General features: G+C 37.4%; 1 protein-coding gene across 9 annotated transcripts in view; it reads right to left on the bottom strand.

Annotated features, from left to right (window-relative positions):
- The window catches only part of IRAG1 (inositol 1,4,5-triphosphate receptor associated 1), a 93,627-nt gene that overhangs the window by 29,371 nt on the left and 40,379 nt on the right, over positions 1–23,877 (bottom strand). For 5 of the 9 annotated variants that reach the window (XM_050975341.1, XM_018907934.3, XM_018907930.3 and 2 more), the window contains exons 2-4: positions 5,518–5,580; positions 2,488–2,573; positions 1,253–1,440 (exon numbers count right to left, since the gene is read on the bottom strand). In XM_050975341.1, coding sequence (XP_050831298.1) covers positions 1,253–1,321 — 69 coding nt within the window. In that variant the 5' untranslated portion in view covers positions 1,322–1,440; positions 2,488–2,573; positions 5,518–5,580. Of the gene's footprint in view, positions 1–1,252; positions 1,441–2,487; positions 2,574–5,517; positions 5,581–15,180; positions 15,284–21,567; positions 21,689–23,877 lie in introns of all 9 variants that reach the window. The other 4 variants (XM_018907932.3, XM_030240139.2, XM_030240140.2 and 1 more) reach the window with 3 other exon arrangements.

The following is a 23,877-nucleotide window of genomic DNA, read 5'->3' as shown; positions in this document are numbered from 1 at the left end:
TTTTTATTTCTCCCACTTGACAAGCACATTCAGGATTAGAATCACTGATGTCTGCTAGATTTTCATATTTTTCATCTCTGGGTATGCTTTATACAGCAAGTCTTTTGTACTAAAATACTTTTCACATAGGTGAGTTTAAAAAGCCCCAATAAAATCTTCAGCTAATAGATGTTATCAGATGGCAGTCTTGATAAACTTGTATCCAACTGGGGTGTTTATCTTAAGGCAGGAAATTAACACTCAGCACCATGTGCAGCTTAGATGGAAAGCAGGACAAATCAGTGCAGAGCTCACTGCTGACAGTATTTTCCAACAATGTTAAAGTAGCGGATGTTTTCACCTAAAGTCTGGAATGTAGTGTCCCCAAACCCAATGACAGTGTCACATCTTTAACTGAGGATGTGCCAGACTATAAATCCTCTCTTTCTTTACCAGTTTGCATAAAAATTAATGATTTGGATAACCTGTGATTTCTTAATCACAGTAAGGTTCTTTACTTCAGCTAAGCTAACAATAAAAAAAAAACAAAACAAAAAAAAACAAAAAACAAAAAAAAACAACAAAAATCCAGCCCCAGTTTATTAAAGTATGAAGCTACTTTTTATCTGTATAGATTACTGAAAATAGGGAAGGCCCATCTGTTATTGATTTTTCATAATTATCTGGAATGAAAACGTGTCAAGGCATGTAGACACCAAACAAATTTGAAACAAACGGATTAAATGCCTGAGGAACATCCACCTGCCTCTGTCGAGTTCCAGTGTATGATCATCTACTGCTGTGGCAAATAAAGCACTGAGAAAGATTGCAAACCAAAAAAGCCCATTTCCATCTTTCACACACACATGAGTTGCATAACATCCTCTATATCTGTAAAAGCAACACTAGTTGTTGAAGTGCAAGCCTAAGTTCTGTTCTCAAAGTTTAAAGTTTTCTTTAATAACATCACAAAGGTCATTTTTGGACAGCTTTGATATATGTCTGTCTGTTCTGAACCATTTATAAGACTCCAGTTCAAAATGATAAACAACTACTTGAGCAATTTAAGTTCCCATCCCTTAGGCTATAAAATATTTGAGGAACTCAAAGGATTTCAACTGAAGGATCATTCATAGCTTCATCAATTAAGCAAAACACCCTAACACAGAGCAAGAAAAAGATTTGATTTTATAAACGCCTGTATCTACACAAACATGTTTCAGCCTCAGGTTTCCAGCAAGTGTCAGAAAACACCTTTGTTAAGAGAGCTTACTTTGGCTGGAGGAGAGCTGTTGTGCTGGGCCTCTTTTGCTTGTCCCTTGTCTTCAGGTAAGGTTGGCATGGTGGGCAGCGTGAAGCACGTGGAGCTGCAAGGTTGACTAAGAGGACCATGCACTGCTGCAGTATCTGTTTCAAGTTAGCCTGAAGGCATAAGCTCTGGGAGGCCTCGTGATCTGCAGGCTGGGTTAGATGCCAAAAATACAAATCAAATCCATTTAAAACTCTATGCTCAAAAACTGAGATCACTTTACAATAATAAACAGTATTAAGGTTTAAATTAAAAATGCTATCTTGTGTTTTAGTAACTAAAGCTTTCAAGGTCAAGTATAACTTAGCAAATGCATTCAAAACAGCAACCTTCTGTTCTTGTTGCTATTTCCATCTCTTTCCTCCATTTTACAATTTTCATTTTGTCACTATGATGTGACTAAACTGCCTTTTCTAAATATCCTCCAAGAAGTAAACAGCATTCTGTTATAATATCCTGGATATCACAGAACAGCAGAATGGTTCAGGTTGGAAGGGACCACAGGGGTCATCAGGGGTCCAACCTCCCTACCCAAGCCGGGTCATCCCAGAGCTCATGGAACAGAACTGCATCCATAAAGTTTTTGATTATCTCCAGTGAGGGAGACTCCACAGCCTCTCTGGACAATCTGTTCCAGTGCACAATCATATGCACAGAAGAAGTTTTTCCCCATGTTCACATGGAACTTCCTGTGCATCAGTTTCTGCCTTTGCCTCTTGTCCTATTGCTCCACTACCAAGCAGAGTCTGGATCCATCCTCTGACACCTCCCTTCTGATACTGACAGACATTGCTAGGGTCCCTTCTCAGTCATCTCTCCCATAATATGTCTTTTAATAACTAATAGCCTTAATGCTACAGAGCATGATCTCAGATCCCAGAGGACCAAAACTGGAACCCTAGAGGGTGGCACTTCTCCTTTGAGCAAGTTGAATTGTGAAAAGACTTGGTGTATCTCTGCACAAGACAACAAGGTGCAAGACACTTTTAAAGCAAAATAGCAGAAATTCCCAAAGAGGGGGAAGAAAAAAAAAAAAACACTGCCTATTAGGTGAGAAAATTCTCATGATTAGTACCAAGGGGAGGCAATGCATTCACAAGGGTAACATCAGCATGAAAGCCTGTACCAAAGTCTGAGGATCAGCAGTGCAAAGCACAAATCAGTCCTTGGAGTGGCAGTGGATGGGTTGCAATACTTACTGTGACACCTGCCCAGGAATCAGGGAGCTGTCCTCATCAGTAGATCGCTGTCCTCATGAATGCCTCACTGCACTCCCTGGCGGTGCCTGCAGGTCACACACACACAGCTGAGGCCACCTGGTGCACACACTGTGTCTCCACTAGGAACCGCTGACTACTGCATTGGAAATTAGCCTGCTACAGTTTTCCCTTCCACTTCAGGGGTGGACAAAGAAAAGTATTCAGGAACATGCTGGTTTGTCGAGGTTGCCAACTGCATTTGTCAAAATACATCTGTTGCTTAAAAATAAAAGCAAAAAGAGGCAAAACCATTCACAAGAAACACTGAAGCAGTCTCAGTAGTGACAAGTGCCTCACCTCAGCTCTCACAGAAGAAAATCTGTGTTGTAAAATCTACAGAGTGAGTGAAAACTTTGGACTACAAAAGCAGCTAAGATCCATGCTTTTATTATATTATGTTCATTTCACATTATGTTGGAAATTTAATTTTCTCTTTCACTAGAAGAGGAATACAATGCCATCTCACAGGATAATGCACAATGAATAAATTTTAAAAATGATCCTACACAAGTATTGGTGTGTTCAGGAAAAAGTAATTATATCATTGCAGTTCCTCAATAACAGCTCTGAAAAAGATGCAGCATAATGATGCATAATGATGTGACATCATTATGGAGACCAAGATACAGACTCGTTTTGAGCAGTGGGCATAAAGATTTTTCAGAGCAGTACATGCTGAAGGGACACCACGTTTCAAGCTTTTTTAGACATGTACCTGTTAGAGGTGATTTTCTAACTCTACAAAAAGTGGCAGTTCATGTTTGTATCATGATTTTACTCAACTCTGACTTCAAACAAGAGTACAGGAAACTTTCTATGAATGAAATCTTTAAAAATGGCTATTAAGGCAAAACAATTAAAGTCCCTATTAGTATGGAAATGACATATTTATGATTATGTGTATCTGAATAAACCCACAGATTAGCCACTGAATGTCTGTGTGTTTCAACAATTAAGTTTTTTTGTATCAAAACCAGTCACCAACTATTAGAAACACATGAAGCTGAGATGGAAACAAGGTAACCAAAAACAGTGACATAGATTTGCTTTTCATCTCTGTAACAAAATCCTGGCATCCTACACAATTTCTGAGTTTGCAAGAACCCAAATTCAAATTGGAAAAAAAAAAAAAAGAGAAAGAGAGAAAAATTATATAAATCTTTTCCCTTATGAATTTATTATGGTTCTGATACATTCAACCCAATGCTGGGCCTGAAAAATCAGGAATGTTTCAAGTCATGCCCAAAGCATGCTTGCAGTCCTACATGGAATTGTAGAAGCTATTGCATCAAAGTGGTTTATTCTCAGTCTAAACTGAGTTCTTAGTACATACTAAACTTAAAGTAATGCAACTTATCTTGAAACAAGAAAGAGCTATTAAGCACATCAAGTTTCAGTTCATTTTTCAGATTTAAAAGAAAAAAAACTTTAAAAGAAAAAGAAATAAATCAGCAGGCTTGACTAAAAATAGAAAGGGACAAATCCCAAGCTGTGTTGTCCTAGAGATGCAGCACAGAAAGTACAGCCAAGGGAAAACAGAGGGTAGAAAGATGAATTTGTGCCACCTTAACAACCCCCAGATTTGGAGTGGACTGAGTTCAGGCTGTCTCTGACACAATTAGAACCCTACTCTGATTTCCTTACAGAGATATCTTGCAAATAGGAATAAGCTTCAAATCTCTGTGCTGATCAGTAGGAAAACTTTTTCTTCTGACTTTCCATTTTTTCCAAGTACCACTCCAGAAAACCCCAGGGCTGAGGACTATATTGCAGCAGTGAAAGCTTACACAATTTTTCATACTCTTAGGCTTCCTGAATCAAACACCATCTTTGCACACCTTAACTGCATTGCTGCAGTTCACTACCCTGCCAAAATGAGGGGTACTGCATTTTGGTATTTCAGTATAAGGATGTACTTCAATTAATAAACTACATTATTTAGAACTCCAAAACTATTAATTTTCAGTCTAAAAGCTTAATTTTAACCTGTGCAGTGTTTCTAAAGTCAGTAGCCCATATTTTTTAAAGACTATGATGCTTACCCAGCACAAACAACATATATTGTAAATGCAAGTGGATATACCACGCTCTGCAAGGAGTTCTGCCATTTTCGAATCAGTAACTGCCTCCTGTACTGGTAGGAAAAGCAAAGGTTTAGAAAAGATGGAAACCTAACTATTCGTGAATAAATGTTCTTCCACCACTGCTGAAGTGATCTTATGCCCCTTTAGTTGGGCAATCAAAACAGCCCCAGTAAGTGTCACATGGAGTCAAAATGCACAGAAACAGGTGGCTCTGTGAGAACCTCTACAAGAATTAGAGGAGCTTATCTGCTTCTCAAAAATGTAGATAGAAGATAAAGAAATGTCCTTGGAAAATTTATGTCACTGGAAGGTATATTTTTTTTTCCAGCAGAGCATTAGGGCAGAGTGCAGCTTTGGAGCTTAAGAAATTCACAATTTACAAAACCAGCTGACAGCTTTCCTGAACCCTGAGCTAGAGTGTGTAGAGCTTGCCTAGCCTGATTCTAAGCCTGGCCCACCTGCCAGCTGAACAGCCTTTGGAATCATGCTACCATTAGCTTTGCCAGTTTTGCCTCCTTTCCACAAGAACAAACATGTTTCAGTCAAAGAAGGAAATGATGTTAACAATATGTGCAATTCAGTGAGGGACCAACCAAAACACCTGCAACTATTGGCCCTGAAGATACTGAAAAGAGAGATCAAAAATACACCTGCACTTTAAAAAACATTAAAGTGCATGAACACATACTAGCATCCTAGTATGTGTATTTTTTTTCTTCATTGATCAAGCTCTGTCTGGCCTGCCTCTATCTTATCAAAAAATGTAATTAGATTATTTCAGTGTTTTATCAAAGTAAATTATCTCCCCCAAAACTCCATTCTTTCAGAAATGACAAAAGCTTCAAAATTATCTTTTAAAATTAAATACTTATAGAGATTAACTCACATGTCACAGGCAGAGTGGATGTGGGTGAAGATCTACAATTCAGTATGCACGAGTCTTGTGCACCTACAAAATGAGTAAAAAACACACAAACTAATTACCTACCCAATTCACCAAATTCTGCTCATTCCCACACTAAGAGGAGACAATCTAAAGAAAACAAAGTAAGAAATAAGAGAGAGGAAGGAGTGCTTTTAACATTTTGGTCTGTTATTATAAACTTAGTGCTTAAAATAGTTAGGAAAAAAAATTATACCCTGAGCTCAAATTTGTAGTCAGATACAGATCAGTGAATGCAGAGAACTTGCTTTTACCACTGTGTAGGCTTAGAGTACAATCTCCAGGAAATGGAGATCTGGGAGCTCTATTCCATAAAAGGGAAAAGTATTTAGAGGCCTTTGGCTTTCAGTGTGTTCTCTCTGCAACTTATTTTACCATAGCAGAGAAAGTTAAGTATAATCAGTTAACTTCCCCTGGCTGAGTCATGGCTGAGTCCATGTCAGCAAGGGCTCAGAGAAAGGTGCTTTACTCCATCCCCACTGATAGCTGGGCACCTGACCCCAAATGCTCTGTCACATCTTAATGAGGGGACCCAAAAAAAGAGCAGAAATAACCACTTAAGAAAGCATTTTATTAATACTTCTTGACCTCATGCTTCCTGTGGTCAAGTCTCATTTGTCAAAACAGGAGCTGCTTGCTCATGGTGCAGCAGCTGAACTGCACAATTCTGAGTAGCTTTTTGTAAATTTTTTCTTTGTTGTCTTGTAAAGTGGTTGTAAAACGTTACCAAATTAAAAAGTTACCTTTTCACACTCTTCTTTGTATGGCTGTAAAAATATATGGAATGCAAGTAACATTTTGAATTAGGTTTTGCAGCTTTGAAGTACTTAAGACCCAGTAAACTTCCTTCAGAGTCTGAGCAAAGCAGGGTGTCCTTCTTATGTTTGTACCAAAAAAGTGTTTTCAAACACAAAGCATGATTATAGCTTAAGATCCACAGTTTGTTGGCATACATTAACTATCCCCTAAAATTTTAAAAACTCAAAACCACAACAAAACAAAAGAAACAAACTCCCTAAAAACAGATGCAGAATATCCTAATAGAAACACTTTGAAATTTTGCATTAGGACTCCAAGATCTTTGTATAATAGGAACATTCACTGGGAAAAGGAAAAAGAATCCCACAACTGAAGCTGACTCATGTACATTCTTGCCCTTTGTGACAAAAGGTCCTACATGGAAACTGGAAGACATTTTCTTTATTGTCTGCAACACAGGAAAAAATGGACTAGTAGTTTCCTACTGCATCTCAGTTTTATAAAAAAAGAGTGGGTTTTCATGTTAAATACTCAAGTTTGCAAAATATTAAGATCCTGCTTCAGCCAATTTACCAAACCACAGAGCCATAGCCCCAGGACAAAAAGAAGGGACCTCTGTGGTAACCTTAGTGAGTTCCAGCCACACTAACACCCATACAACTGCTCAAGGTAAGACCTGGAAGACAAGTGTCTCTGTTTTCAGGATACAGAACAATTCCACTGAGGAATACCTAGTGTCTCTGTTTTCAGGATACAGAACAATTCCACTGAGGCAGGCAGTGTATATGCAACCACAGTGTGAATTCCAAGGATCTGCTCTCATTCTGAGATTAATTCCTGAGGACTGAGATTCCTGAGTGACTTCAATAATAATTATTCCTGACAATCAGAACACTTCCAGTTGCAGCCTCAGAGACAAGGGTTACAAGTGAATAATTCTGTCACAACAATATTTTAAAGGAAGAAACTAGCAAAATCTGAAGGAAAATAGTTTCTAAAAAACTCCCCTCAAACTCAGTGGTTACAGACTTCCTTGGAACTACAAGCTACACATGTAGGACATGTAAATAATGACAGAGCAGCAAGACAGGAAACAATCTCCTTTTCTGCTTCCTGTTTTCCTCATATCTCAGGAACACATAAAACTGGATGATTTTCAATAATCTGCTTGAATGAGAGAAAGGAAAAGTTAGGTCAGGCAGAAAGTAAAATGTTTTGATGCATGTCCAGCCTGACATGAATCCTGGGAGAATATCTCCAATAATGGGTAGCTATGACACTGTTGAGACTGAAAAACAAAAGGTTTGGGGGTGAAAGGTGATGCTGTTCCAATATCAACATGACCAACCCTACAACAAGGCATTTGGTTTGATTATGTATCCAAAATTTACATCATAATTTAAGGAATTCTGAAAACTAATTCCAAAAGGGGTTAGTGGAAAATTTTTCTGGGAGGACTGCACTTAACTCCTAGAGGATCCATTCTGGTCCCAGCTGTAGCTTTTCCTTGATACATTAAGAGAAAAAGCAATTGGACCTATTTCACTCACAGACAATCATTTTAACATAACTAAATGGAAATTAAGAACTTACTAAAAGATCATAACTGTGTTCAAAAATGGCACTTCTCTTTCTGTAAAATGTCAGCTTCATTTGTTTTAGCAATGTTTTTACAGTTTCTGTTTTGTTAGCAGTCAGTGTTTAGATTTATTTCTCTTGCAGCAAAGCATCTTTGGAGTGGTTTACAATGACTTTTTTTGTCTTGCAAGAATTCTAGGCTGAATTTTATGCTGCAGACAATCAGCAAACAGATGAATCACGTACATATTTTAGAAATGTTGAGGAGCAGTATTTCAGTAGCTTTTTAGACTAGTAGACACAGATTTTAAAAAAGGTATTTATTTTAAGGAAAGCCTATTTTAGACAGCCTGAAAACCTCCCAAATCCAATTTTTGTTTTTAGGGCAAGTAGGAGTCAATGTTACATGAATCAAACTTTTATAAATTACAGAGGTTTGGATACAATTTTTTTTATTTTCAGGGGTTTTTTTTATCTAGCACTAAAAAGAATATAAGGAAATGAGGTCATAAGCTGCACAACCTCCCTGTGAAAACAAATGGTTTTAAGAATTGCATACCAGTTCAGAAAAAACCTCCATGTTCTGGTTCACTTGTAGTTTTTATTCATTCTGAGGCTTTTCTTTGAACAAATATTCTTGAGACAGAATTCCAAAATGGTAATTTTATCTGGTTAAGACTGTACCTAAGATACTGGACTCAGCTCTCTTATGAGAAGGATGTCTTACTAACCTATTTTTTTTTTTTCATCAGTGGGCTTTCAGCTGGAAAAGCAAGAAGACAACAAAAAGCACAGCTCAGGCAGGTGGCCTCTAGGAAACCAGTTGGGATGAATTTTGGAGTACTTTTAAAAAAAAAAAAAAAAAAAAACATGTATAGTGAAAAAGATGGTATATGTGATATTAAGGAAGAATGAATCCCTGATTTATTCAGTATTATGAATATGTTAAAGAATTCGGCCAACAGTAGCAAATCTGATGATTAGAAGATTGTCAGATCTCAATGCATAGTTGCTATATTTCTTAACTTGCAGGTTATTTTTTTTTACACTTTAAGGAAATGTAGTTTAAAGGAAGAATGTGAATATAGAGTGGGAGGATATTTGGCATGGAGAATAAGGATTTCTAAGCAAAAGGAATAGCATATAAGAATGTGTGAAGGTAAGAGTGGGAGAACAGTACACTTGGTGTCATTCAGGAGGGCAGTTCAAAACAAACCCAGAGCTAAGAAGTACCTGGAAAAAAGTATTACAACATAAAGGCAGTGAACTTAAAACAGGATAAATAAAAAAAAAAAAATCGGAACAATATGTGAGTAAAAAGTGTTGCTCTCTTCCTCCTCCTAGACAACTTCCTATTTAAAAGTAGAATTGTTTAGGAGGCAGTGCCAGTCTTGTTGTGTGGTGCTGAAGGACCCCTCTGATGGAGGACCTGTGCACTGATTAACCTCCCAACAGAAATTGCACCATTCAGAATACCAGGAGATAATAATACCACCCAACATGCCTTTGCCTAAATGAGCATCACGTACTCAGTCACACAGAATCACTTGGGTTTCTTTCTTCTATTCCTTCTCACAGATTTGGAGAAACCTAGATATGTTTCTGCTGTCTGGACTGCATGTATTATACATCACATTCTAGTTACACATTTATTTTTGTCTATGGTGTAGGCAGAATTGGGAGATTGAGTTGATATTTTCTCAAATTGCCACTTGACTATATTCTTAGTAAATGTAAAAAGAGAACAAATACATTTGTGTGGAGGGGAGACAGATGAGATTAGCGGGGAAAAAATCTGTGTTCCTTGGTGTCAATTCATCCTTTTTTAAGAAAAATCATAAGGTTTATAGATGGAGTAAAACGTTTGAAATCAATTTCTGCAGAGAAACATTCTATAAATTATTCTGCTTTGCAGGGCAGCAGGATATCAACTTTGCATAATTTGGAAAAACTACTACCAACGGCCTGTCTTAGAAACATAAATAAGTTGAAGGCAATTAGGGCAGAACACTATTGCTTAGTGACCCAGGAGTCTTGTTGCTAGTCAAGCAAAAGATTTTCCAAATGAAGAAATCAAACTAAATTCTTTCTTTCTCAATCAGAAAGGGTAATCCCAAAGGGCAAACTTGGTTGAACAAACCAACAATAAATAGCTTTCTTTGGGATTTAGAATGCAGTTGTGGGTTTTCAAGCAGGGAGATTATACTTGGCTTTCTATCTTGCAGAGATAAATGGCAAAGCAGCAAAACAAGCCTTTTATTCCCATTTTATCCTTCCTGGACACAATCAGATTGACATTTGCTTACTTTAGTGATACATGGACACCTATTTTTGCATTGCAAAAATGAACACATGCCAAAAGAGCATGAAGGTCTTTCACTTGCTTTTTATGAGAAAAGAATTATGAATCCTAGACCAGTGAATGTTCTTTCAAGTACTGCTGTACACCAGGACAGGAATATCTTCACTATCAACTTATTCAAATAAACAGCTATTGTGTGGATTTTGACTGCTTACCTGGTAGTTCACTCATCCAGGCTGCAATGTCCCAACTTGGATCTAGGGATGCTGTATATTAGGTCACAAGAATTGTTGTTTTTGCTAGGAACAGTCCAATTTTATTCCTAGAGTACACATGAAACCTGCAGCTATAGCTGTCTGTGAAAAAACAAAGCTCTTCTTATCACCTCTTCCTTCCTGCCAGCATACAATACAGAAGCGTGGAAAAGCAGTAACATTCTGTAATGCCACATTCTAAGCTTTTTTCCTAGAAACAGACAATTTTGAGGGCAGCAGCCACACTAATTTATCTTATCAATATCTAGCTCTAAAAACAGATGCAACAACAGCAGCAGCAACAAAGAAAATAATAACAGATTAATAATTCAAAGGATTATTGTTCAATTTTAGTATTCTCCAAAGAGGTGGGGTGAGGAAGGAAGTCCTCAGTGTCTCATTCAGGTGAGATATCAAGGCAAAATTGGAGCCAAAAGCTCCTTCTTTCTCAAAAGATTTATTAATGCAATACAAGATTCTCCAAACACACTTTGTAGAAGGTCTTGTGCCTGTATTGCTGAATCATTTACAGATTTCTGACTGCTGTGTTATTCCTTGCTACTGACTGTATGCTTCTGGGACATTATAAATACCCTGGCAAGAACCCTTCAGATGTAGTTACACAGTGTTATTTTCACACTATGAAGTTCTTACAGTAAGCATTCCCAAACCAATGCAGTTTTTTGTTTAAATTTAATTTTTAGAAAGTGTGATAGGAAGAGGCAGCATATTTACAGCACAATTCAACTTATGTACTATGTAAAGGCAGGCTCTCAGTAGCTTGGATGAAGCCTGATCTTGGGTGGTTTTTTTGGTTTTGTTTTTTTTTACTGGTATTTAAAAACTAAGACCCACAATATTCAGAGACAGAAAGATCACCTTGTAACTGATGCATTTAGCAAAGATATTCTATGTGCATTTTACTGGCCAAGTGAGCAATGAATTGGATTGGATGACCCTCCAATGAGGCACATGCTGAATCAGCAACAAATTCTTCAGAGCCCCTCTTTTGCTAATTGGGCTAATTGAGGCAGTTATTAATTTCAAGGTTAAACCAACGCAGCATATTGATTTAATAATTTGAGGGCTGCAAAGGTGTTGCATTAGACAGGATAATGTAGTAATTAAGACAGAGGTGAAATAAATCCTCCAAAATTCACACATCATACAGAAACAAGCTGTTAGCACAGAGACTGTTCCATCAGGTGTGCTCATGACATGGCTGTTCCTATATCTCCCACAGTAAAATATTAATTTGCATTCTTTAAAAAGTTATTTTATAACATAGACACAGCACTGAGTTAAACTTCAGTCATAAATAACATCTGGTGAGTTTTGTGAGATGAACTCTTTCGCAAGCAGCCTTTACATAGCAGATAAATTGAATTGTGCTATAAATATGCTGCCTCTTCCTTTCACAACTTCTAAAAATTAAACTTGGATGAAAAAGTACATCAGTTGCTTGCTCTAAGAACTTCATAGTGTGAAAATAACACTGTGTCCAAACTCCCAGTGCAAACAAAGCCTTGAAATGAAAAGACTGAGGACAGCTGAGTTCTGACTGAAATTTTTAGTAGAGCAGTGCATCATATTACCATTACAACTGACTGACTGCACAGATGCTTTATCTGATTACTGAAAAGTAATGCTCTGCCTACTGTCCCTGGTTTGAAAATACCAGTATCCCAAGGGGATACTTAATCTCAGGTAGCACTTGCAATCCTCTCTCAGGTAACCTCTAGCTGCATCTCTAACTTGAGAAGTGTCATGGTTCCCTCCAGCTCTTAGATCCCCAAATCATCTACTTGGCCTGAACTATATGTGGCCAGAAGGAGACTTGCCAGTGGCTGCAATCAAGAACCCAGGGCCAAAATCATATGGTAAATAATTTGCCCTTTTTTGTCCTTAGTTGAAATCCAGATGCAGTAGCTTCAGGAAAATTTAACCTGAGGTCTTTATTTTAATGTGGGGGAAAGGGAGAAAGCACACTGCTTCATCTCTTCAGAAAGAACAGATTTGCTGACTTGCAGAAAGGATGGTCTGAAAATGAAAGCAGGCAGATGTTTGTGAGAAAAGAGAAGCGAGTCCCCATTTCCTGTGCTCTCGAAGTTCTGCATGCCATCGGAATCCAAAATGAGGGACAAGAGATTATTGCTAGTACCAAAAAAATCCAAACAAACCACCCCAAGCCAGCTCCAGAGCCGCCTTTCCACAACATCATAAAAAGCCTCTACCCACGGAATCTCAAGATTGGGAGCACATGGCAATGCTAAACAGCAAAAAATTGCTAAAAGCAATTCAACCTTTTATTTTTCAGGTGTTCTTAAAAGTAAAGTGAATGTTCTCTTACACCATCCACTTCAAAAGCACCTCAACCATTCTATTTCTCTTCCAGGTATCAACACCAAGGACCTAAAGGAGAATTTAACCATCTACTTGTAGTGTCCTCACTTTAAGGACACACTGCTATTCTGCAAATGGACCAGACTGAAGTCAGCAATTCCAAATGTGAATCATCAAAGCTAACCTTTGATGATTTAAGTGAATGAAGCACATAATTCCTCTTATTTTTAAAGTCTTCTCAGCAGGAAGAAAATTAGGCCTATTTTGTCTGCTTGTTAAAATTCTAGATTCAGGACCTTTACAATATGCACTCTAATTGGAAAATTATCCTTATTGACTTGCATCTCCTAGAAAACATGGTAAGAAAAATAACTTCTCATTTTCTTTCAGAAGGCCACCAGATACCACATCCTGAGAACACATAGTTTATTAACCTTATTTCTGCCATTTTCAATTATTGTTTTTCAAAACCTAGGACTAGGAAAGTTAATAATAAAAATCAAAACTATCAGAAAAAGAAAGGAATTTTTATGCATTGACTGGCACATACTGTACCAAAACCCCACATTTTTCTGGGCAATAAGACAGTTCAGAAAAAAAGCTTTGAGGAAAACAACAGCTCTGCTCTACTGGAATAGCACAAGCCAAATGTAGCAAAATGTTCCTCATGTCCTTTGTCAAAATCTTTCCCTGATAAAATTATTTAGCCAACACCATTCCATTCCTGATTATATCCAGGAGCTAATCCAAAAAATAATGTACCAGCTTTATGCACAATCTCATCTCATCAACATCTAAAAAAACCCCACACTCATTTGGAATGGTTTCATCAATGTTGTGCACAGGGAGGCCCTAGGAAAGAGATGAGCTTAAACCAGAGAACTACTTCTGCAGGGAAAGGGAATTCTGCGTTTTGGGAACTGTATTTCACATACTAGTTTGGACATTTTTACCTCAAAACCTAAAATGAAAATAGGGGATATGAGAAGGGCATAAAGAGGAACAGAGTTATTCATATTCTATGAGGCTTTAAAAAACTCCAAGACAGGCCATGGGTCAAGATTTGCCACAAAAATATCAGACCTACTGCAACTGTCTGGTTTTTCCAGGGCACTCCATATCTGCAGTAAGAGCAGTGAGTAAGGCATGGAATTGCATCTCAGTCCCTCAGTTCAGAACCAGCAAATGACTGAGTTTGTACAACACCTCCTGTTCCATTGCAGCTGCTGACAGTTTGGTATCTCCTGGGAGAGGAGCAAGGAGAAAAAGTGGGAAAGAAGCAGTAATCACGTCTTGATACTGAGCTAAACTGACCCAAATTCATGTTCCTTACTCCTGTTTTAGTTTTATTGCACTGTATAAGCTATGCTACAACTCAGTATTGCTCTTGTCATCACTCTACTAAGAAATTGTCACGTGTATCTAATTATGCTAATTTTACAACTTTATATATGAGTCAAAATGAGATTCAGTTTTTGCCTGCTTATAAACAATTAGTATACAATAAGCATGTAGTCACAAACATGAAGATTTATTACTTAACTTTCTTTTCTTTCTTTATGTCAAATAAAGAAGTTTGTATTAAAGTAATGGAACACATTATTTTAAGTTTAAAACAGTTGTAGAGAATTATGGAGTGAAAAAGATTCAGTGATTCTAATATATTATGGAACAAAAAAATACAAAACCAGGTAAATTATTTAGAAAATATCTCTTAAAAGAAGATATAGGAACTCACTGTTATTTTAACAATACCATAAATCTACATAGATAAGACTAATCTTAATAGAAGAAATGCTGAAATACCAATGCATCCAAAGTTTTACTGTTAATCAAAGTTTCAGAGGTTTAAAGTGCCTCTGGACAACATTCTGGCAAATGCCAAGAAATAAAGGCTGTGCTTTATCTACCTGAGGTAATGGAAGGCAAATAAAAATACTTAGAGACTGAGATAAAGGTGCACAATGAAGGATGCTCATTCTTTCCAAACATGTCCTTCAATATTTTGATGTTGACCTTGAACTGCTTTGTTATTCTGGCCAAACAAAACAAACTTCTGATTTGAGAACTGATTGTTTTATAACTTTATTATCACTTCAGACTTTCATCCTAGTTCCTAACTTTTAGATAATAACTGTCCTAGATAAGAAATTAATGTAATATTTTATTACTAAATAGGTCCAGATACAAGAACCATAAATTAATACAGGATTGTCCAGCAGTCTAAACCTTGCTATTTCAGTAAATTCCTTTACAGAAATCAACAGGCATTTTAATACCAGCAATATGTATTTTTCAGGATGACGTTTTGACAAAATTTTCTATCAAGCATCTTAAGGAAACTGCTCCCACAGGACAAAAGAGAAATACCTCCTGTAACTGAATGAAGAAGCTGTTCTGTGTGCTGCAGACATTACACTTCCATGGGTGCTGAGATGTTCAACATAGTCCTGAAGAATCTGGAAAAGTGGGTCTGTATAGATGATTAAAGATGAGATGGGAAAATCAGAACCAAAGACAGCCAAGGTAGTTTATGCAATATTGAGCACCTGAATAACAAAATGTCAGGTGAAAAGGGCAAGTAGATGCACATGACAAAAAAACAAATATAAAAAACACTTAGTTCAATAAGAGTCTGTCATTATGTTTTACAAGTCAGGAAAGAGCTCAGAGTAATTTTGAATAGTTCTCTGAAAATAGCATTCAGCAGCAGCTAAAATGGCAAAAATGTCAAGAGTAGGAAAGAGCTGGAAACAGCATAGAATATGAGACCAAATCCTTAAAACAGTTCCAGTCACGTCTCAAAATACCCGAAAAACCAAACAAAACAAGCATACCCTCTCCACTGGCCCCAAAAGAACAACAACTAACCCCCAACAACTTAAAACCAAATGGCTCATATAAGAAAAACTGGTCAGTAATTGCAAATGGTTTCCATGCAAAAAAGACTATCTAACCTGGATAGAAACAGGTTAGAAAGTGATGAATAGACTGAAGAGGGTGGCCTATTACTTATTTGCCCTGCCCTCAATTCCCCACAGTACATGTGGATAAGAATGCCAAAAGCAGTTACTAGGCAATTGTTTGAGTAAAATAGAAGTTCCTTCACAACAGTATATAAATAAATAATTGAATTTGTTACCACAGGAAGTTGAAAAATAATTGCAGCACAGAAGTCAGTTCAAACAGAAATCAGATGCATGTAGAGGAGACGCACAGTAGTAATTCTATACAGCCCCTGGACCTGGAAAGGCCTGAGCTGCAGATGTTGAGAACAGCTAGTGTTAAAGGAGGGTTCAGATTTTGGAGTAGCATGAACATGATCCCTGTGTGGGATGAGATGAATGGTTTACAAGACCTGGATGTGCAGCCCTTATGTTCAGTGGTGGAAGCAGCTGCAATTTCTGAGAGAAACTGATTGTGAGAAAGTAAACAAAGGAAAAGTGCCTTTTTGTTCACCATGTGTAATTGGCAATGCTGAAGAAATGGATGGACAGAACAACAGGCAGGAGAAAGCAATGAGAGAAAAAGACTTTTTCTTACGTTTTTCTAGTTAATACAAAGTACATGCTAAGACCACAGCCAGGACTAAGACCCAGGAGGATAATGTGCGCTGGATTCCTTAGCAGCTTCCATGAAGAAGTAAACGTCTCAGCCTGAAGAATGCCTGGCATCTCCCTGCCTTGTCACGTTTTAGATTCTTGCAGATGAGCAATCTTCAGATGTTTTTAAGAGGCTATTTGGGTGGCAGGTCACTGAAAGTATTTTCAGTTCTTTAGATGTCTCATAGAGAAAGAACTGAATTTCACAGGAGAAATGACAGTAAACCAGCACTTTCCAGACTTTGCAGTCTTACACACACAAGCACATTTGTTTGCACACACACGCACTAAAGGACATCCCTCATTTTATGGCTCTGTGAAAAAAATCCTATTTGTCTTCAGTGGCTTTTAATGGAAGGCATAGGTGCAAACCAATATAGAAACTTCCAAAAAACCAAGAAACTGAGACTGGGGTGAAGGTTTACACAGCTCTTGATTACAAAGTATTGCTGTTCTCCACCTTTTTCCTACTTATAATCACCGAATCTTAGAACAGCCCAGGTTGGAAGGGACCTTGAAAGATTGACCTGCCCAACCCATTGTGGGAAAGGGAGCCTGGATGAGATTACTGAGCATCCTCTCTATCGAAAACCTCCAGCAATGGGGACACTGCCACATCTCTGGGGAGGTTGTTCCAGTGAATGATTGTTCTCACTGCAAAAACGTCTCTTTTTTATATTGAGATGACACCTCTCCCTGACACATATATTCAGCTGTACAATGCTGCCTACACTCCTGGTCCAAAAGCCTCACGTGTCTGAGTCAGAAAAAACATTAGAATAATCTCAGTTTAAATCAATGGTACAAACTGGAGAAATGTCTTAAGATGCTCTTGCACTTGCCACCGCTTTTCTCTTGGAGAATATACAGCAGTAGGAATAAATTCATTTTCTGAGAGGCTTGAAATACCTCTTCTCTTCCTCTAATATTTCTTACTAGTTCAGCCAGTAAAAACATCAGGTTTTAGCAGGCAAAGAAATATAAAAAATAAAAATATAAGCTTGGTCTATGATACAGTGGATGGCCCTCCCCCCTGAGATATTAAAAGCTTGAAAAAGGCCACATGACTTTACAACTCTAAAAGTTATTTCACACTCTAAGTATTATTTCCCTTGTGTACCAGTAAGCTCAATCTATAACAAATTCCACAATAAGGTTGCTTTAACAAAGAGATTATATACATCATTCTAAGTTTTCCTTCACTATGGCTACATACTCCATCATAGATGCACAAGATCAAAACAAACTACATTGAATTCTTGTCTAGAAAATTTTGTGAGAAACCTACTTTTTTGTTCCACAAAGCACAATCAAAGCTTCCACTCTCTGCTTTGAAGAGACAAACTGTACATTTTGTGTGCCTCTAAACCTGAAGGTTTTCTCTGTGCTGTTTTGCTGCAACACAATTATGCCTTCAACTTGGCAGGTCACACCTTGTCCTCCCTTTGTATGACTTGCAGGACAGGACTAAGCAGGGAAAGCTCCCTAATATCAAATCCTGGGAGTACAGGTAAGTAAAGGAACATGACAAACAGTTCTTCCAACACCCAAAAGCCAAATTTTCACCTCAGCATGCTATTGCAAATCAAAGGCAATTCCGATGAAAGGGAGAGAGAATAATGCATCTGACTCCATCATCAGAAGGCAAATGAATTACTTTATTATAGTACACTATGTACATTGTATCTAAACTGAACGTCCCAAGCACTCACTCTTGCTCACACCTGCACAGCACTGCACTCATCTCTGATTCTCTCATGAGGGTCCCGTGACAGTCCCCCACACACACACTTGGCCCTGATAGGCCAAGGGAACAAAACATCCTCAATTTGGGTAAACAATCTCCATATTGCATTCTACTTTAGCACAGCACAGGCACAGCAAGCGAGATAAGAATTGCGTTTTCCTTCTTCTCTGCTTGTCTCACAGTTTCCCTCTGTTCAGAGGGCATGTGAATACCACAGCATCCCTCTTCCCCTTGAAGGTCTCAAGCTCAGTTTTACCTTAGGTATTGTGATTTGATAAGCATTATGAAACTTTATCTAGTTTTACTTGTGTCTCTTTATCAATTCAGTTAAACTGAACACCACCTTTGCATTAGTCCTATTACAGTTATTAGAGTTGATATAAAGAAATGAAAACTGTATAAGCTGAGGAAGCAATTGTTGTGTCACAGACAAAGCAGATATCTGCTTTTACTTGTCAGCTGAAAATGATATTTTCATTGAAAGATTCATCAGCTAGGATACGGCTGGATACAGTTGCTAAATGCTGATCTAAGATATCTTTCAAGTGTTCCTACCAAAACAAGTAACAGTAATGTTGATGTGAGGAAGGATCAAGAGAAGAGCCTAGACCCATTTCATTCTGTTCATCATTTTCACTACTGTATTATGAATAATACCACTTGCCTTCAACATATTGACAGGCACAAGAATACGTATAAAGGGAACCATCATGAGGACTCACTTTAGCCTAAGGCCATTTGTCTCCTGAATGTTTCTGTTAGTTTGGTTTGGGTTGGGTATTTTTACTTGTTTTTGAATCAAAGTTCCTGTCCTAAAATCAGGAATTTAATTTAGGCTCTCTGAATTGCATTCTGCAGAAACTTTTTGCTTCTCAGATGACTACAGAGAAGCCCAGGGAGACATGCTTTGTTATGTTAAAATTAAGTTTTTTTATATAATGGCCTTTCCTGAAGTGACTTACTTCATAATACCTTCCATAAAATTTTCTTGGGGCAGTGGAAGGAATAGTAAGCTAAAGAGAGACAGTTTCTATCCTTCTATTAATTCTTAATTATATTGGCTAAGAATTTATGTTCTTAAGAATAAAAATCTTAATTTCCTTTATTAATGTTCTATCCAAATCCTAGGCTGCAGTAATTAGGAAATAATCTTCCCAATATTTTTCCTCACAGATTCAAAAGAAATAAGAGAGAAATAGAAAGCCAGAACTTAGAACTAAAGTTTATAGGCTTTCTAGAAATATTTAATGTGTGTTCCACTCATCTTTTTTCACATCTTTCCTTCATTTTTTCTTTATACCCAACAACTGACTAGAAACAAGTAACAATTGCCAAGCTAGTTTAACAAACAAAACACATAATGTCTATACCTATGCAAAAAATAATTTAAATCTATCTAAAAATAAATTAATACCAATGATACTGTTTGATCTCTACAAACAAGAGGATATCAAATTGTGTTGAACATGTTTCTAAGGCATGTAAATATTTTTTTCCAACACAAACTTTTTTGTTGTTCTGTTTCTTAGTTAGCACAATGTTTATTTGAATTTCCATGGCACTTAAAGACAACCTACAAATTCATTTCCTAACTGTTCCCTCCAAGTGTTATGTTTTTAAGCTTGTTGAAAACAAAAAAAGTATATTTTTACAGAACAAAGAGGATAAAGTTACTAACTGAATGTGCCATTTATGTAATTTTGTTAATGGAAATACTTAAATTTAAAGTCAGAGCCAGCCAGTATTATTTTCTAAAATTCTCGTCATCAACTTAAATCCAAAGTAATTTTCTGAAGAAACAATGGAATTTAGAAGATTAAAAAACAGGGCAACTGCAGTACTTACCATAACAATTTGCCAACCTGTGTGAATAGCACCACACTTTTCTATCATACACAGAAAAAATCCACTTCAATTCTAAATATGTGTTAAGTGTACTTTTGAACTGAGGTGAAGCAAAAAAGCAAATTTGAATCATAGAGCTTGTTTGAATTACAGTCAGTTCCTTCAGTGAGCATACTGCAGAGCTTCATGAATATTCAACTATAGAGTTACCAATTACACTGCATCAGTGCTTTTGGCATTAAAAATTTAATTTTCTTCATCTTTTTTAAGCAGGGTGGAGTAATGGAGTTTTATTTAGTTCACTCATTATGTTCATACTCTGTCTTCATTTTTATTTATTCAACTACACCGACCTAAAAGTCAGGCATTTATAAGTCACAACTTTTCTAGTCAGGTTACTCTGCAAAGACAGGCAGCAGTTACTTGCTCAGTTTACTCTCACAAAGCTGCCCAGCTGCAGCCCTTACTGTGATGGTTAATATTCCTGAGGAAGGTCTGAATATTGAAAACATGCTGAATATTCTTTGTACTGGTACATTATTTAACCTTATTAACTGACTAGAACATTAAATTTCACCCTCTTAAATCATTATGCCATAGCACAAATGCAGCAGAAAATAATGGAACTGTGTGCTTAAGAAAGTGAAGGATACAACAGTTCAGTCCTGACCTCTTCAAGGGATTTGGTTCTTCACTGTATAATGACATATTTTTAACTATGTCCTACAAATACTCTGGGAAAGGTGACTTTTTTAATTTTTTTTTTTCATTTTAAGAACCTCAGAGCATTCAAAATACAGTGAATGTAATACTTCAGCACTTTCCAATAACACCTGCCAATAGAGCAAAGATTTACTACTGTGAAGAAGAAATGATCACTCTCCACAGCACTGAAGTGAAACTGGCCACTGGTCTTGCTTCTTCACCTGAACTGTTTATCAGGTGCTGGCACTGTGGAATACTACTTCAGGCTAGGTCCAAATGATTAAATTCACTGTAGTAAAACTCACTGTGTTACCTAAAAGCAGTTGTCTCATTTCTTGCACTGCTGAACTAAACCTCACTTTTGTCACATACCCGAGGCACATTGCACTTCCAGTCACCAGGAAGGCACACTTACATACTGAGTTTTATCAACAGCTATCTAGGTGAAGCATTCAGTTTAGTAGGATATTGTTTCATAGTTTGGAGAAAAAATATAACCTTTTGGCTATTAGTTAGGCAATCCAACAATGATTTTTATCTTCTAGGAACATTTTTTTAGGGTTTCATATCTTCTTATCTATGACCCCAGCCTTAATTTTTACTAATTGGTTTAATTAAAATTGTTTATAAAGCAGCATTTAATTTAAAAAAAAAACAGTAAATGGGAAACATATATGTTAATCAAGAAAAAAAAAAGAAATATGTTGAAAATTGTCAGAATAACAACTGACTTGTGCAACTCTCATGTGTACAGGGCTCCTTACTCACTGCACTGGATGAGACCCACAAATGAGAAATTAGCCCAAATGTTTCAAACTACAGAAGTAAAACTTAAAATGCAAGCAGAAAGCTTATTACCTATCAGAGGAACTTAAGGTCTGGAATTCTCATAATCAGCATAATGCCTTGAAGCACAGGTGAAGAAAGGATAAAGAATATTCAGCAGGCTGATAGCTGGAATGCTGTAAGCAGGAGCTTCCTGTTTTAAATATAGAGAAACAAATTCAATACTAGATAGAAAAGGGTGGGATTTTTAGTTTGTTCAAGCAAAATGAACAACTCCTTCGAAGCAGATGATCAGGCAAAGAAAGAAAACAGAATGCTACCACATTTCTTTCAAATAATCACAGAATAACAAACCAGGGAGTAACAGAAACAAAGTGTGCAGTCAGTTTGCTTAAGAGCAAATAAGATCTCATTCTGCCATTTTCCACTGAAGTTTACTTCAACAAAAAGGATCTCCAGAAACTTCTGAAGTGAGCTGAAGGAAGACAGAAGGAGAGTTCTTTAACAGGATCCCTATATATCATGTTAAGAACATCTGTTTAATGTTGCTGGTTTTCCCAATGTTATTTTTAAAAAAGAAGAACAAAAACACTCATCCATAAACCAAATATCTGCATAGTCTGACTAACCTTTAGAGAAAGCGACCAGTATTCTTCTATATATTGAAAAACTAAATAGACGCCTAAATCTATGACAGGTGATTTAAAGGGCACCTAAAGTAGCGAGTCCAAGTGAGCAGCGTTCAGGATGTGAAACTCCTGGAGTTCCATCAGCCTTAGAGCTTGCCTGGTGACCTTGAACATGCACAAAAGGACATAACTGGTGGAGAAACCACTTCAAATGTAAGGAATTTTTCAGGGAACAGATTCCTGAACCCCAATTGCCTTCTTTAAATGACTAGAAAGCAGATAAGGGCTGCTGTCTCTGGGTATTAGTTTATTCTCCCTGGCTCAGCTTCAAAACATCTGTTGCATAAGAAAAGCCTAATTAGAATGGCTGCCTCTACCCGGATGGCTGACATTTACTTGCCATGGGAAGAACCTGTCCACTAACAACATTCCCATGAACCTGACTGACATGCCTAAAGAGCAGGCTGAGCAGAGTCTATAGCTTGTTCCCAAAGACTGCAGAAACCTCAGACCTTTTCCTTTTAGGCACTGCGGCCCCGATGGAAAAATCTGCAAAATAGCTGAGGGTGTCTGTTACAAACTAACTGTGCTCTGCACCACTTTGGAAAGCAGACAAACATATGGACTGCCACCAACTATTAGAACTTGTGTGAAATCACAGGAGTTATCAGCCTGCAGCTTTCATGATCTGTTTCACAGACATTTACGAATTTTTTCCAAAATAAAGATAGCAGTGCACAACCAGGCCATTTAGTAACCTATGTCCCCCTGCATTAAAAAATAGGTTTTTTCTAAGCAGCTGAGCTATCAAAACCTGTTCTTCGGGTATTTTATTTTGATGATTTTGTGTCTTATCTCCCTCACAGCAAGCTTACATGTCTCCTTGTCTCCTACCAGTCTGGAGAGCCAAGAGACAGCATTTGCTGTGCCTGATTTTAAGCTTCACACATGCCAGGTTGCCAGCTGGCAGATCAAACAGAATCAGTGATAATTTCAGCTCACAGTGGAGCCTTTCCTCTTAGCAGCACTAAGCTGGGTCTCTCCTCTCTTACCACACCACTGATTTTCACTTATAGGAGTTTAATACTTTTGCAATCCTCTCCTGCCAAATTCAACAAGTCGGACAAGTTCAAAGGGTACTGGGAGGGAATGAAGGGAGGGCAGCGAAGAAGGGGGAAAGATAGTTGGCTGACAACCAGAACAAAAGCATAACTTTTAGTCCAAGGAAAACAATATCAAAAATAGACTTTGGAAAGAATAAATGCATAGCTAACACTTAAAGAAGGCTAGTGGACAACATATGAAGACAAACGTGTCTCTAATCAATAGACATGTAATACTTTTTCTCTGGAAAAAAGCTTATGTAACTAATGTTGTGTGTTCAGGTCTCCCTCTTCCTCCTGCACTGCCATAAGCTTGTGATGAGCTTCAAGCTAAGCTGATGCAGGAACTGGCAGATATCAGGAAGTTTGTATTTCCATGGCAGATGCAAGTTCAGATGTACAGCATCTGAAACAGAGACTATATAGAATAGCTTAGAAATGCAGAATAAACTGTCATAACTGTGTTGAGGGTGCTATAGACACAGTTCTCAGGGAAATCAGGTTTCTTTGTTAAAAGTATTTGACAGTGTCATGAAAAATAAAAGCTTTAGTTTTTAAGTTTCACACATCTCCTCTGCTGTCTTCTCCCCTTCTCCAATTAGGTTATTCATGTGACCACATATTCTCAACAGTTCCAATATTGTAAATGC

This window comes from Serinus canaria, chromosome 5, assembly GCF_022539315.1.
Source record: "Serinus canaria isolate serCan28SL12 chromosome 5, serCan2020, whole genome shotgun sequence".
In the NCBI taxonomy this organism is placed as follows: domain Eukaryota; kingdom Metazoa; phylum Chordata; class Aves; order Passeriformes; family Fringillidae; genus Serinus; species Serinus canaria.
Note: the sequence above shows the minus strand (reverse complement) of the source record. Positions and strands in the feature narration are given on the sequence as shown.